Source organism: Danio rerio, chromosome 10, assembly GCF_052040795.2.
Source record: "Danio rerio strain M-AB ecotype USA chromosome 10, GRCz13ab, whole genome shotgun sequence".
NCBI classification, from domain to species: domain Eukaryota; kingdom Metazoa; phylum Chordata; class Actinopteri; order Cypriniformes; family Danionidae; genus Danio; species Danio rerio.
Genome location: NC_141030.1, coordinates 48,196,672 through 48,213,428, shown reverse-complemented (window position 1 = coordinate 48,213,428; position 16,757 = coordinate 48,196,672). Strand labels below are relative to the sequence as shown.

The window sequence follows — 16,757 nt, the reverse complement described above, 5'->3', positions numbered from 1 at the left end:
ACTTTGTTCTGGTCTAAAGATCAGACTATTTACAGTTTCTCAAAATAGCAACGCGCCAAAACACGCCTGATTTTTTAGACCAGAACGCCTATGGGTGCATATTTGAGCGCAAATGCATTTGCTATTTAAACAGCGTGGCGCAACACCTCAAAATGACCCTTGCGCCGAGGTGAAAGTAGCAAATAGCAATTGCGTTGCATCTTGCGCCACATTGCGCCGGGTGTATGAAAGGGCCCATGGTGGCAGATTTGTGATTTTTGTGGGTCTGCCTCACGTCTCACCAGGCTCTTCTGCTTGCAGATGTTCTCCAGCTCAATCTGAGCGTTTTCCAGCTCCGCAGCCAGAGTTTTCTGAACACCTTCAGCCTCCAGACGCCGCGCTTCACTGTCCTCCAGCTGAAAAGCACACAGACATCAGCTACAGGACGAAGCTAAAATTAATATTCATCATCTACAATAATATGCTAATTTCTGTTAACTCTTTCCCTGCCATTGAGGAGATGGTGGCTGCCAGCCCTCATCGGACTACATCTATATCCCCTGTTCCCATCAAACATGCAAACTCCACAAAGAAACGCCAATCGACCCAACCGAGGCTCGAACCAATGACCTTCTTACTGTGAGGCCACAGCAATACCAAGTTGCCCAACCCAAAATTAAAGACACAAAATCAAGTCCTGTAGTCTGAACAACACAGCGATCTGCTGGGCCCGGTTTTTCAAATGGTTTAATCCGGATCAAATTGATCTGGATTTAGTAATTCTGTTTTTGCGATCTGTGATCACGTAATCCAGCTTACTTTTTGAGCCAGTTTTTCAAAGCAACATCGGATTGGATCAATCTGATCCGGATAGGAACTTTTCAGGATCACTAAATCTGGATTACCAGTGCTCAATCACAATGTAGATAGAAAGGCCTGTGTAAAGAGCAACAAATATAATAGCCAGCGTGGGGCCAATATAACTTTATTTTTATTTGAAATGAAAACTAAGAAAATTTAATAAATAATAAAATAATAATAATAATAATAAATAATAAAAACAAGAAAAACCCCACCCCATCCTCTTCCAGCAGTCCGCTCATCTAAGACCTACAACACTGTACATTAAGGATATTTATAATAAGCTTCAAATTTAGATGTAAATAAAAATGACTTAATGTCGAAAACTCCACAATAAGTTCAGACTTCCTCATCTGATGTGGAGAGAGCAGCTTGTCTGAGCGCAGCCTTTAGGAGGCAGATCTCAAGTCTGGTCTTGGTTTGCTGCAGTTTGGTCAGAGTCAGTTGTTCTCTGCCAGATGAAGCTGTGCTTCTGCCCTTTCAGTCTCTTTTTGCAACTGTTGAAAGAGAAATCTAAAGTCATTGCCATTCTTTGCATTTTTTTTATTTTTTATTCTGTAATCATTGCATGCATCACTAATAAATATTCTAAAAAAAAATATTTTCCAGTGTGATGAATATATATATCAATTAGTGACAGAATTTTTTTTATTGTTTTTGATCAGTTTTGACAGCTGTTTGGGGGATTATTTTATGAGGCCAAACTCTTTCTACTTTGCTGTAGGCTTATACTGAAAGGCTGAATACGTTAAAGCCAATAATCACTATAGCCTGACGGATGAACAAATAAAATGAAAACCTTATAAATAAATAGTATATCTCGTAAGATACTGCATGATCCAAAAATAGTATTATTTAATACTTTTTAAAGTTTTTATTACATTTTAGGCATGAAATCCACGCTGAATCCACCCTTCTGATGGGATCAGTTTAATCCAGGTTTTTTGGATCAAAGTGATCCAGATCTTACAAAAAAGGTCTGAAAAACCCAAACTAAAGGTTTGATCCGGATCAAAACCAAGATTGGATTACGTGATCTAATCCGATTAGCTAATCGTTTTTTTCTTTTGAAAAACCCATTTTCAAGATTTGATCCAAACCCTTATCCAAAATCCTAGTGGATTACTTTTGAAAAACCGGGCCCAGATGTTCAATGTCATTTACTGTGAACTAGGCATTAACTGTTCACCTTAAAGCGGTAGTTCACCACAAAATGCAAATGTACTTATTATTTACTCTCTCTCAAGTGTTTCCAAACCTTAATGAGCTTCTTTCTTCTGTTAAACACTAAAGAAGATATTCTGAAGAAAGCTGAAAACCTGTAACCACGCAAATACTATATAAGTCAATGGTTTCAGGTTTTCAGCATTCTTCAAAATATCTTCTTTAGTGCTCAACAGAAGAAAGAAGCTCATAAAGGATTGAAACAAATAAAGGCTGAGTAAGTAAAAAAGCAAAATTGCCTTGCCTGAATGATGACAGCATTTTCATCTTTGGGTGAACTGTCCCTTTAAGACTAGCAGACAATGTGAATGTTCTCATGTCTGCTAAAGGTTGAGGCTGGCGGTGTGAGCTGTGAAGTGGTGCATCGGTGTGATCAGAGCAGTGCATGCTGGGATGTGGAGCACCTGGCAGCGCAGTCTCTGCAGCTGCTCCTGGGCTCCGGGGTCATGACCCTGACCGGGCTGTTCAACAGTGGACAGGAGCAGCTGAGCGTCACTGAGCAGGGCATGGGTTCGCTTCAGGTCTCGCCTCAGACGCTTCTCCACGTCAAAGTCCCGGTGGCCCACCTGAACAACACAGAGAGAGAGAGAGAGAGAGAGAGAGAGACAGAGAGAAAGAGAGAGAGAGAGAGAGATTATTATTATCATAATCAGGGCTCGAAATTAACTTTCTTACTAGGTAGCACCGGTGCTCCCAACCTGAAACATTTAGGAGCACCAAAAAAATTTAGGAGCACCACCAAAAATGAATGATATTGACAAGCTGTATATTAAGGGATTTATTGTATTTGAAAACAGCATCAATTGGGACTAACAAAACCCAGAAACAACTATCTAACTAATGCTGAGATGATTTAATATCTGTGCAATAATTCCAAAATTAATGTTGAATAATTATAAAATATTAATGATGACGATGATGACAATAATACTAATAATGAATTATATTTCTCATCATCATGCTGCCTTGAATGTGCTTTAATGTAAGTTATCCGCTATATAAAGTCCTGCTGTTTGGAAAATAAATTGATGGTTTGCGTCAAACACAAATGAAGCATTGTAGTAAGAAATATTTATTTTGCACTATTGTTTTTATATGCATGTCAATTTAATAAATAGTAGCCTATTTCTGCTACAAAACAAACAAAATATTATGATAAATCATTCAATTCAATGCTGAAAGCTGCAAAGCAGTCATCAGTAATTAAATAGAAAAATAATATACACCTCAAGAAAGAATGGACAAAAGAAAGGAGGAAAAGTCTCACTTTTAAAAGTTTTGGTTTCGGTTCATGTCGTTTTAATGCTCAGCCTCATTACGCGCTGAATTACAAGCATGCAAGTCAGCCGGCCCAATATGAGGGGGGCAGAGCAGGATTCTCCTAATGACCACCGGCGCAATACTGTTCTTTGTTATAACCCGCATAATTTTAGTAAACTCAGTAAAGGCGAGCTTCTTTAGCGATGGTGTTTTAGTGGACATTTACGCTGTTGCAGCCTGATCTCACGAGGAAACGTATAAAAAAGTTACGAATTGCCGTGAGATTGTGTTGGCTGAACACGCAGTGCATGCAACGCATCGAGATTCAGTGTACTTTTCACTCTTCAGCTGTTTGCATTCCCCGCGGTCACAAAATCTCCCTCCCTGTCATCTGACAGCGGAAAGTCTTGAGTGATTGACAGCTAATATGAACCAATATAGCGGCAGGGAAGGTTTTTAGAAAAAAAACAAACAAAAAAAACAGGTCGCACTCCAACCTAAATATTCAGTTGCATGAATGCTCCCAATATATATTATGAGGTATATTAGCTTAAATTTCGGGCGCATATGCGACCAAAATGGTCGATATTTCGAGCCCTGATAATACAGCATAATTACTTAAATAAATAAATATATGAGCAAATATTAGAGTAAATACTGTGAACAGTTCCTGAATCTGTTCAACATCATTGGGGAAATATTCAAAAAATAAATACAAATTTACAGGAGGGCGAATAATTCTGACTTCAACTGTATATTTATTTATTTTTATATTAAATATTTTTAGTGATGACAACAACCAATTGTGATTAATTGCATCCAAAATAAATGTTTGTACCAACAAAAAAAAATCAGTTTGGCTACTATGTATTGTGTCTATATATTATATATATCAGCAATATCACATGAGTAGCAGTGCGATATACAGCCATATCGCACTGCTACTTGTGTGATATTGCGTTTATACAACAGTTTGACGGGATAATTGTGTATATAAAAACAAAATCAAACATGGAGAGTCTCAAAAACCCTTTTGTATGAGGAACTACTTTCTTGCGAATTCAAATCATAAGCTCACAGTTAAACAGTTGAGCGTGCATCTTTTAAACTTTAGATCTGTAGTGTCTGCTTTTGCTGGTTGTATGTGGGCGGAGTAATACACAAAGGGTAAAGAGGCTGTAGGAGTGATATTGCAGAATATTGCAAGGCTGTCAGCCAATATATATATATATATATGTGTATGTATATATAAAATACACACATGCATGTGTACGTTTACGAATATTTTAGCTGAGTTTAACCATAGACTGTAAAATATATGGATGTAGTATCCGTGACGTCACCCATAGGTTTCTGAAGAGCACAAAAGAAGCCACAAGTAGGCGTGGCCAACCGTCGCCATTTTGGTCGCGCGTCATCACATCCACGGCGGGATACCAAACAAGGGCAAAGAGGCGGAGAGTGGGCGGAGCTACAGACGCATGCTGCATTTAGCTTGGAGCTGGTTCAGACACACTTTACTTTGGGAGAAACGCTTAATACTTTATCACCTGCGACTCGCTTGTGTTCTGACCACTTGTGTTTGGTTGTACACTATATCAATAAAGTGTTTAGCCTTTTAAAAACACTGCTGTAATACATTGAGCCACTAAACATTGCTCTTATGACGTTTTTCAACAGGAGGAAAAGGCGAATTACTTCCAAACACTTCAGATATAGTCTGTGTTAGTTAATGTAAGACTATTGATGAAATCCAGCATAACACTGTAAGAGTTGAAATATTGCAAATATTCTGATATCTTTGATAATTCAAAACATGAGCTGAAAACAGACTGGTAACTTCACAACCCAGCAAGGGGAATGCGGGAAAAACCAGTTCCTGCTGCATTTGCATCTGACTATGCTGAGACTCAGCTTTATCCCCCCAACTCACGCATATGGTCATTTCAATGTTTTAGATTAACCAAACTGACTTTAACTATCATGTTTGATATCATTTGAAATGTCTCAGTGCGATTGGTACAATGGTCTCATTCTCTCAGAAACAGACATAATCAACACAATAAATATAAAACTTCAGGCATCTTTTGAACCACTGTGAGGGGTGTGACTTTTTCCTTTTGTTATACACACACACCCCCTTCCTTGAGGGAATTCTTGGATTATTTAAGGTAAGGTTTTAGAAAGACTCGGGGCGATTCTGCTTACCCAGATCAGCCCATAACATGGAGCCCAGGCTCCACGTTATGTAAAATTTACACATTATGTAAAAAGTCAGGAATGCATCTTTTAATCTTGGATTTATCTTTGATAATTTGATGTTTTGTATTGATCGTTTATGAATTGACTGATTGAATTTGGCATAATACATTTACCTGACTAATAAATTATGTTTTGAATTATTCAAACCTCGTGTTATTATCACTGATAAATGTTGTTGTCCATAGCACTACAAGCCACTGTACAGGTTAGTAACGGACTAAAACATGTTAGACGGAGCAGCGTGGCACGCTATTCAATGTTGGTAGAGATCTGACTAACAAATTGGCATTTATTCATGTATACTTGGACTGTAAAAGGCCAACTATTTAGAACAACAAAATATTGTTGAAACTACTTTAAATGTGGATATTTAAGCCTTCATCTACAATAGTATAATCCTGCGCGATTATTATTAAAATACTTTGTCTTGATTAAGTAGATAACAGATCTATGGGGACCACATAAAAATCTCCTAAATTGAGTAAGTAGTGTTCTGCCTTTTTAGGAGAGTGGTTAATCGCCTCTGTTTAATGACCAAGACTGACAAGCTTGTATTAAGAGATTGTATACCCGGCCGGTGCAAGACTCGAGATGCTATCGGAATCTGAGTAAATGAGAATAAGGTATAATAACAAATCAAAAGAATATTCAATCATAATCTAAAATAATGTGAAAGGAAACAAAATAATCTTCTCAATGTTTTATAATTGGAGTCAGATAAAACGAGGATAAATATATTAATATTCTAAACCACCTCATACTAAAATTGGAGTCAGATATGAGTTAAGTTTAATATAAATCAACATTGTGCACTGGAAAGACCGAACATGCAGTGAACCTTCATCCACCAGTGGATACCGTCATTGGACCAACTGGCTGGACCCTACAACACTGTATGACAACACTTCAGATGACTGATCTAGAGCCTACAGCTACTCAATCTGACAGATTCTGGAGTGCATTACAGCTCTCAATATAAATAAAAACGATAAATGATCTTAAATAAAACAAATACATGTATAGAGATGGTATATAAGTATATAACTTTACTCACATGGGAAACGGAGGCCACGTGAATGGTTTGTGAGCACAATTAAGTGCACTCAGCATGCCATGCCATCTAATAATTGTAGGAAACAAGTCCAAAAGGCAGTCGACTATGTAAAGCCACATAAAACAACACAGAAATACGATAAATATGCCGAGTTCAGTGGCTAATCTGCAGGATTCAGCTGAGGTGACGTGACGGCGACCAACGAGACCTAGCTGTCACTCAAGTGGCCACGCCCTTAATTATGCAAACTTAATATAACTTAATATAAAGGAAACGGATGAGTTATAAAACATTCACCCCCTCACAGTTGTCATGAAGGGTAATATTAGCTGTATTAAGCAAAATCTTTTTTGTAGCAGGCTGTAAACACCTTTATTTCTGCTGTAAAGTTGGCCATTCTAACAGTGGGCTCAATTGAAATTTGCTCTGTTTTGGAGCCAGGAGCAGCCAGGACTAGCGGAATTTCAGATGAATTGCAGTTTTAGTTACTTCCGTATTGGCTTCCTGAGGGAGAGCGGGAGGTTGCCGCTTGAGTTTAACACACACACACATACACGAGCCACAGCTAGCACTCTACAGACCAACAAACACACTCCCAGAGCTCTACATTAAGGCTGTGAACATAACAAAATACTAGTGCCATGACTGGATGATATTTACAGCAGTTGATGTCTGGTCTCACATTGGATATTATGTAATATTTGTGTACAATTATGTTGATAATTAGCTACTCTTTGTTTTTTCTGGCGTCTGTAACTGCTGCTAGCACTGTTTTATTATTTTGCTTGTGTTGCTCATTTTGTTTTGTTTGTGTTTCTCATTCACTAATAATCAAATAAGACTCTGCCACTCTGGTCTTGTTAATTCTTGTTTTGGAGTCCAGACACTAGTCCTGTCTTGCCTTGTATGTTGTGCTCGGCTCGAGTTTTCTCAGGCCAGGCACTCATCCTGTCTTGGTCGGTGACTCTTGTTGTTGTTATGAACGCATGGCTTTGAGTGAGCCGCGCATTCGTGTCCGTGTGCTCGCTTGCTCTCGTGTTTGTTGTCTGTGACGTGCAGTTCTTTTCTCAGCACCTCAGTCTAGTTGCTTTCAGTTTCAGTTGGCGCTGGGATTGGAGCATGCATGTCACATGTATTAGTGCAAGGTAAACGCTTTCATTTATCGTGTACTCGTGTCTTGCGTCTTGGTGTTGTGTAGAGCACGTGGCTCTATGTTTACATGTTGTTCACGTGCTTTAGTGTTGTGTTTCATGTGAACACCCGCTTCACGAGTTCTCCCATTGGCTGTGTGTTCTAGTCTTGTTTTATGTGAGCACATGGCTTGTTTTGTTTGTGTCATGCGCTCTCCTGTCTATTGTCTAGTCCCACCTTCCTAGTTAACCCGTTATTAGTTTATTATGTTCACCTGTGGACGAAGCAGAGGCGCAGTAGGTAGTGCTGTCGCCTCACAGCAAGAAGGTCGATGGTTGGAGCCTAGGCTCAGTTGGCGTTTCTGTGTGGAGTTTGCATGTTCTCCCTGCCTTCGCGTGGGTTTCCTCCGGGTGCTCTGGTTTCCCCCACAGTCCAAACACATGTGATACAGGTGAATTGGGTAGGCTAAATTGTCCGTAGTGTATACGTGTGTGTGTGAATATGTGTTTCCCAGAGACGGGTTGCAGCTGGAAGGGCATCCGCTGTGTAAAAACTTGCTGAATAAGTTGGCGGTTCATTCCGCTGTGGCAACCCCGGATTAATAAAGGGACTAAGCTGACAAGTAAATGAATTAATGAATGAATGTTCACCTGCTAATTATTTCTCCTTATAGTCTCCTCATGTCTTTTTTAATGTCAGTTTTTTATTTATTATAATAAAACCCATATTATTTACTGCACTTGACTCCTCGCTCCCCTTCCCTTCCAGAAATTGTGACAATAACTAAAACTTTGTTTTGTAAATACTCTATATAATAGTATACAATATAACAAATCAAAACAATTTTATACTACTACAGATATCGTGTGTTTGTGTGTGTGTGTTTGTGTGTGTGTTTTACCTGTTCACACAGTGTGGCAATAAGCCCCTCTAAGTCATGCTTCTCATGAACCACCATCTGTTTCTCCTCATATTCCTGCTCCAGTTGCATCTCCAGCTGTCGGAGCTGACCGCACACACACACACACACAAACACACACACACACACACACACACACACACACACACACACACACACACACACACACACACACACACACACACACAAACACACACACACACGCACACACACAAACACACACACACACACACACACACACACACACACACAAACACACACACACACACACACACACAGAGAGAAGATGTTTGAAACAGGTCTGTAAGGCAGAGCTAAAGATGTTTCAAGAGTTCACACTTAGCTGATGATTGATAATGAAGCTAGTTTGGCGTGCTGTCCCGGGAGAGAGCCCTGAGCTTATAAGATCCTCGAGCCCTGGGCTCCCTCCCATTGCAAGGTGAGAGGGGAGTTTGAGCTCATTTATTTATTTATTTATTTATTCCTTACATTTATATAGCGCTTTTCTGGGCACTCAAAGGCACTCAAAATGGGGGGGATCTCCTCATCCACCACCAGTGTGCAGCATCCACCTGGATGTCGTGACGGCAGCCACTTTGCGCCAGACCGCACACCACACACCAGCTGATTGGTGGAGAGGAGACAGTGATGAAGCCAATTGAATATGCGGAGAGTTAGCAGGTCATGATGGACAGAGGCCAGTGGGCAGATTTGGCCAGGATGCCGGGGTGAAACCCCTACTCTTTTCGAAGGACATCCTGGGATTTTTAACGACCACAGAGAGTCTGGACCTCGGTTTAACATCTCATCCGAAAGACAGCGCTCACTAAGCAGTCCCCGTCACTACACCGGAGCATTAGGACCCACACAGACCACAGGTTGAGCGCCCCCTGCTGGCCTCACTAACACCACTTCCGGCAGCAACCTAGCTTTCCCATGTGGTCTCCCATCCAGGTACTGACCGGGCGCCGCCCTGCTTAGCTTCAGTGGGCGACCATGTGAGAGTTGCAGAGAGCTAGCTGCCGGCAGCTCAGGTAGAGCTCGATGACTCCCTCTCTTGCTTATTGTAACTAAGTGTCAGATATGGATGCTGAAGGTGTACTCAGAGTTTAGCTAAAATATTTTGGATTGTTTAGGATGGTTGTTTTTAAACTGTGGGAGGAAACCCGAGGACCCGGGGAAAACCCACGCGACCACGGAGAGAATGAGCAAACTCCGCACAGAAATGCCGTCTGGTTTGGAAAGGAACTAAACCAGGGGCATTCTTGCTAATCGCTGGCCACCGTGATGCCCATTTAAAAGGAGGGAAAGTAGGGTTGGGTGGGGGGGTTTCTTCGAGACGAAGATATTGAGATGAGAAAAGTCTGGTTATTTATAGTGAGTTAAGGATCGTCTGATAGGATAAGCAGTTATTAGCTAAATTTGGAACAGCTGTGAACAATCATAAGCACGTGCTCCTCTCGAAATTTGTTTATAAATAAACTTCACTTGCCTGAACCTAACGGGTCTGGGGCCTGTTTCAGAAAGGAGGTTAAGTGAAAACTCAGAGTATTTTAACCCTGAAATGAGAGAAACTCTGGGTTTTCCGTTTCAAAATGGCAGGTTTGTTAAACTCGACAAAGCAGGGTAAGTCAAGCCTGTTTCTGAAAGAAAGGTAACTTTAACTTAGAGTCAGTTACCGTGGTAACTTACTCTGTGAATCTAACCTGGTCCGGAGCAGGTTTTATTCTCTAAACTCAGAGTTTCTGTCGGTCTCCTCCCCTTTTTTAAAGATGAAGCGGTGTTTCTCGCCTTAGCCTTACGTCTCCACACACCTATTTTAGAGCTCATTTTGGAGATGTGCATAGAAACGATTGATGGAAACGTCATGATGCACATAACTTTTGAAAAAAACGCATAATAAAACATGTGCATAACTGAGTATTTTAAACTTTTATTTGATAAGAAAAGATGTGCATAAACTATGAAGAAAACACTTAACAAATTACAGTATGTACATTAAAAAAAGGTTTGTTAGAGATGAGGATGAAAATGTGTGTGAATGGACAAACCAGCAGGCTGAGCACACTGCAGAACATCTTAAATGTTGTTTTGGTCATTCTAAAATGCCTGAACTGTTTCAGTATTAGTGTATATTATTAATTACCTCCGAACGTCTGGAGCGTGTCAAGAGTCTCCGCGTCTGGCTTCAAACGCCCCCACGTGTTCATTGTGTGTCAATTGTCTTCTGAGTCGCAAGTATTAAATAAATCATTGATGCAGCTTTTTCTACCGCAGTAAATTCTGTTTTTACTGTTGATATTTGGCGCAAGTTAATCAGGAAGTGACGATTTTGTTCTCTTTGACTTGTTGGATAAAAACTCTGCTTTATTCACATCTTCTAGGCGTTATTCCAGTTTTGCACAAATTTATGTAATATATTTTGATGGAAACAGATATTGCCTACATTTTTGTCACACAAAGATCAAAGTCGCGAAAGAGAATGGCTTGTCCTTTTTTCATTAATAATTAGCTTAACCTTTGACATGCACTGTTACTAGATTAACGGGATTATTATTTTTTCTAAAAAGTATTTTTAGTACTGCTTACCTTCCAAATGTTATATCAAACTCTATCACTTGATCAATAAAAAGGCAGACACACAAGTGCACAATTAAATCTATTAAAACTGATAAACGTGTATAAAAGTTTAGAAACATTTTATAAAGTCACACATTATATTACTTATTTTATTATACTTAAATATTTAAATAAAAAATTATGTATTAACTTAAGCAGCTGTTTTCTCACGCTGTCTCTGTTTCACTGATTGTTGCTTCTTTTTAAATATATACGCTCATATTTGCTATAACTTTGCATTAGCAGATCAAATTCAGCTGGAGAAAGAAATGCTGATCTCTTTTTTTTAAGATGTTGCCATAGTCACTCGTAATATCTTCGCTCCATTGATAATGCCTTTTTATAGTCACGGTGTGCGCGCTTAACTCTGAGTTGGTCTACTCAAAGTTGATTGACCTAACTCAGATCAGCTATTCTGAAACTGAAAACTCAGAGTTTTTAATCTCTCGGTAAATCAACTCAGAGTTCAAGTTTAAACTCCGAGTTGTTTGAACCTCCTTACTGAAACAGGCCCCTGATGTGTTGGGTTTGGGCTTATTTTCCTTCATTTCACATGTGCTCAGGCTCGGTGCTTGTGCAGTAAATGAGTGGTGATACATTTCGATAAGCTTTTAAATGATGTTAAATATGTATAAATGACTCATTCTGGACAAAAGCATTGTGTGTGCGCACATTTGAATAATGTCAGGCTGTAAACGGGTTTGGGCTTTTAAAAAGTTGTCAATCAGAATGCACTTGCTGAACTTGTTGGGCCGAAATCTGTCAGGTTCGTGCTCCGATTACAGCTCTACTGTACGGTGGTCAGACGAGTTGAGCCAGTATTGTCCCTCACCCGTCTCTGTGAGGACTTCTGCACGTCCTCCAGCTCCTCATCTTTGTCCTCCAGCTCCTTCTGATGGATCTGCTTCATCCTCTCCATCTCCATCTCGAAGCGCAGGTGCATCTGCAGAGGTCAGAGGTCAATCAAATATTACATAATATAATCGATAGACTTAAAAAACATTCAACGATTGAATAAACCACTTTTTAATTGAATCTGTCTCTAATAATCCCTTTAATAGGCATAGTGAATCTGCCTTCAGCCACTACGCCCCCCGCTGCTGGAATCAGCTTCCAGAAATGATCAGATGTGCACCAACATTAGGCATGTTCAAATCAAGACTGAAAACACATCTGTTTAGCTGTGCCTTTACTGAATGAGCACTGTGCTGCGTCCGACAGATCGCACTATTATGTTTTTTTGTTTTCTTTTTCATTCTTTTATAACCTATTTTAAGACATTTTAAATTGTTTTTATCTGTTTTTAATCATTTTTATTGTCTGCATTTTATGTCCTAAACTTGTCTTTTTTTATTCCTGTTTATGTAAAGCACTTTGAATTGCCACTGTGTATCAAATGTGCTATATAAATAAACTTGCCTTGCCTTAATTACTTTATCAGGGTATATGCAGGAATCCTAAAGGTCATCTCAATACCTTTTTAAGACTTTTTAAAGAGCTTCTGAGAATATTTGAAGACCTCATCGCTACTTCAAATTCTAATCAGTATCAAACCTTAAGCTTAATGAACAGTAGTTAATGAACAGCTGTAGTTCAATAAATTCAATTCAATTCAATTCAGCTTTATTTCTATAGCGCTTTTGCAATGTAGATTGTGTCAAAGCAGCTTCACAAAAATGGTCATAGTAACTGGATCTAATGAATGGAGCACAGCCGTGCAACAGAACACAGATAAGCTCGAAAGAAACAAAGCTTGCAAGAATAAATTACGCAGTTGTTTTCAGTGACAGGCTTCAGACACCCCAATTTTATCCTCCTTACACTGGCTGCCTGTTAAGTTTCGTATTGAATTTAAAATATTACTTCTCACCTATAAAGCTCTAAATAATCGAGCTCCTGTTTATCTAACCAACCTTCTGTCTCGCTACAATCCAACTCGCTCTTTAAGATCTCAAAACTCAGGGCTTCTGGTAGTACCTAGAATAGCAAAATCAAGTAAAGGAGGTCGAGCCTTCTCTTTCATGGCTCCTACACTCTGGAATAGCCTTCCTGATAACGTCCGAGGCTCAGACACACTCTCCCAGTTCAAAACTAGATTAAAGACCTGTCTGTTTAGTAAAGCATACACTCAATGCATCACCTAGCAGGTTCCACACTGGCTTCTGCATCTTGCTTATATACACTTTGAACAGCAGCTACGCTAATTATTCTCTTTATTCTCTATTTTCACCTGGGGATACTCATCCCGAGGTCCTCAGATTATGCAGAGTCACTGATTGGATCCAAGACCAGCGATGAGATGATCCCAAGGTTTCCATATCCGGGACCAGGCCGTATCCTGAGCTGCTGCTGCGCTGATGGTCGTGGGGAGTGGAGAACATGAGTCTGATTCCAGCGACGCTCCAGGGACAGACGAGTCTTCGCTGAGGCCATCTTCCAGCCTCCACCGCGGCGACTGAAGCTCTGCACAAGACTTTTGGCCAGCGGAGAAATTAAAATGGTCGTGCCGAACTGAGTCTGGTTCTCTCAAGGTTTTTTTTCTTCACTCCCATCAGGTGAAGTTTTTTTTCCCTCTCCGCTGTCGCCACTGCCTCGCATGGTTCAGGATTGGTAGAGCTACGCATCGATGAATTTGCTCTTCAGTGTTTGAACTCTCAGTAATGATTAAATCACACTGAACTGAGCTAAACTGAACTGAACTTTAACACTAAAAACTGAACTACACTGTTCCAGTTACTATGACCATTTATGTGAAGCTGCTTTGACACAATCTACATTGTAAAAGCGCTATACAAATAAAGCTGAATTGAATTGAACTGTCTAAGCTCATCTTTTTCCAGCCAGGAGTACACAAACTTGCATTTTCCCATTTTGCTGTCTGTTTTGCTCTACTGCAGAGCTATTCAAATAGTTTGTCATGGGGCCCAGTTCATGAAGAGCATCCCAATTGAGGGGCCGGAGAAATATGACTTGCAATATAAGTGATGATGACACTGTGATATCTCAGCACTTTATCACGTCCTCCAACCCACCAGGGGGCGCACATATTGCCCTATACTCCTCAACATTAGATGGCAGTAGTGAGTCTTGTTCCTCTCCAGTAATCAACGTAATCACCACCACCTGTTCTTTGACCTATAAAAGACTGCTTTGTATCCTGCTCTATGTTCAGTCCTGAACCCAACCTCTTGCTGCCTCGTCCAGTTTCCAGTTAAGTTGTTCTCAAGACTTTTTGCTTGTTCTCAAGACTTTTTTGCTTGCTATTTTGCTGTTTGATTGTTCTGAGACCCTCGTGTCTATTTTATTTTGTATGTATTTTTAGGAAGCTCGGCTTTCCTATTTTTGTTGTACTTTTTCAACCCTGGCTGTAGAGAGATATTATCTCTCCTTTTTGTCGAATTCTCTTCAGTAAAGACTATATTATTTTTTTTGAAATTCATACATTGTGGACTAACTTTGTTCCTCCTCTGCTCTTGGGCCACCGATTGCTGACTTGGCTCATGTAGTAAGAACTACTGCTAACAACACTGTAGACCCGGGTTCAATCCCCACTCAGATCATTCCAGACACAACAGCATATAAGAGCCCATATGCTGTGTTTTTGCTCCTTAAGAAACCCACGTTGTATTTTTCTACATTAAATTGTTAATATAGTGTATTTTGAAACTACATATCAGTGCATTGTGCAATGTAAACCAGCACAAAGATGGCATAACTTTGTTTAGTTGCAGCGGTTTTGTTCCGTGCAACAGAAACGAGGTGTTGAAGTCTTTACGATTAGGTATCCAAATGTTTTTGGTTGCTCGCGCCACTTGCTCACTTAATGTTAGGTGTAGGGCTGCACGATTCGGGCAAATCACGCGTGAATCACGATTTTTTTTGCTTAAAATCAAGATCACGATCTTTCTCACGATTCTGTAAATGTAAAATTAGGGTTAATATGATTAGTCTATTATTATTGTTAATTCTCAAACATACGGTAAAACAACAATAATAATATTAGGTCTATGTGTAGCTCTACTGTTGCTTAAAATGCTCAATTTTGTGTTATGGTGGACTTGAACAGACTTTCAATATGTCCTGTTTGTTAATTCACCGTAAAATGATGACATCAGAATACAACTATTCATAATTATGAAGTTTAATTATTATGTTTAAGACATGTGCTTGTCATTGACAACATTATTAGAGCATTATATTTCCATTATATATATATAGGCTAGTGTAGTTATACTGACACAGTAAACATTTATTTTCATGTACAACTCTGTGTGTTCGCTATGAAAGAAAAAAACATCAAATGTTTGTCGTAATCATAACTCTAAAATGCGACATGATCATTTAAATGATGTGCGCACAGGTTTCACTTTCACTTCGTAGTGCAGCTCACGGCTGCTGTCACTGTGAGGAAAAAAACACACACATGCAAATCAAACCTCCCGTACGGCCCTCAAACGATCGCTCTATGCAACAAACTGAACGTTATTTACAACTTTATTACCTGTTATTCACAGCATATGCAGGTTGTGTTCACTAAAGTAGACGTCATTTGCGTGCACGCGCGTTCTCGGCAGTAAACAAACAGTGAGTCAGCTCACGTGCAATTTCACGACCGTGAATACGTCATAACATGAGGACAGAAATGACATTTTGGGCGAAATTATTCATTCATTCATTTTCTTGTCGGCTTAGTCCCTTTAATAATCCAGGGTCGCCACAGCGGAATGAACCGCCAACTTATCCAGTAAGTTTTTACGCAGCAGATGCCCTTCCAGCCGCAACCCATCTCTGGGAAACATCCACACACACATTCACACACTACGGACAATTTAGCCTACCCAGTTCACCTGTACCGCATGTGTTTGGACTGTGGGGGAAACCGGAGCACCCGGAGGAAACCCACACGAAGGCAGGGAGAACATGAAAACTCCAGACAGAAACGCTAACTGAGCCGAGGTTCGAACCAGCAACCTTCTTGCTGTGAGGCGACAGCACTACCTACTGCGCCACTGCCTCGCCAGGCGAAATAATACCTTTGAAATACAGTATGTGACACTTTTAACGCCATTTGAAGGTGTTCATGTTGCTGTGAAGACTTCTGCCGCTGCCTTTTCTTCTCTCCTGACTGAAATATGATTGGCTGAATCGTAGAAAAAGCTGAATTAGGATCGTGTGCAGGGTCGAATCGAGATCGTGATCTTTTTTCGATTAATTGTGCAGCCCTAGTCAGGTGTCACGCTCTGCACAGCCTTCAACTGCAACTCTAGCTGTATTGAACAGACTCATGTCACTTCATAGATACAGCGGCCATTTCTCGACTGAACTAAATTTGCTTTTAATGTCTTGCTCACACTATTTGGGGGGCCGGAACAAATTTCCTCGGGGGCCGCCAATTGAAAAGCTCTGCTCTATGGTTTCACTATATGTGGAGAGAGTCACATCACCTTT

General features: G+C 40.1%; 1 protein-coding gene across 5 annotated transcripts in view; it reads right to left on the bottom strand.

Moving 5' to 3' along the window:
• myo18b (myosin XVIIIB) overlaps window positions 1–16,757 on the bottom strand; it is an 880,426-nt gene that overhangs the window by 797,494 nt on the left and 66,175 nt on the right. For all 5 annotated transcript variants that reach the window (XR_015501483.1, XM_087271234.1, XM_087271235.1 and 2 more), the window contains exons 32-35: window positions 12,142–12,252; window positions 8,673–8,777; window positions 2,469–2,630; window positions 282–395 (exon numbers count right to left, since the gene is read on the bottom strand). Coding sequence is in view for 4 of the 5 variants with exons in the window: in XM_087271234.1 (XP_087127360.1) it covers window positions 282–395; window positions 2,469–2,630; window positions 8,673–8,777; window positions 12,142–12,252 (492 nt within the window). In the remaining variant the exon portion in view is untranslated. The remainder of the gene's footprint in view (window positions 1–281; window positions 396–2,468; window positions 2,631–8,672; window positions 8,778–12,141; window positions 12,253–16,757) is intronic.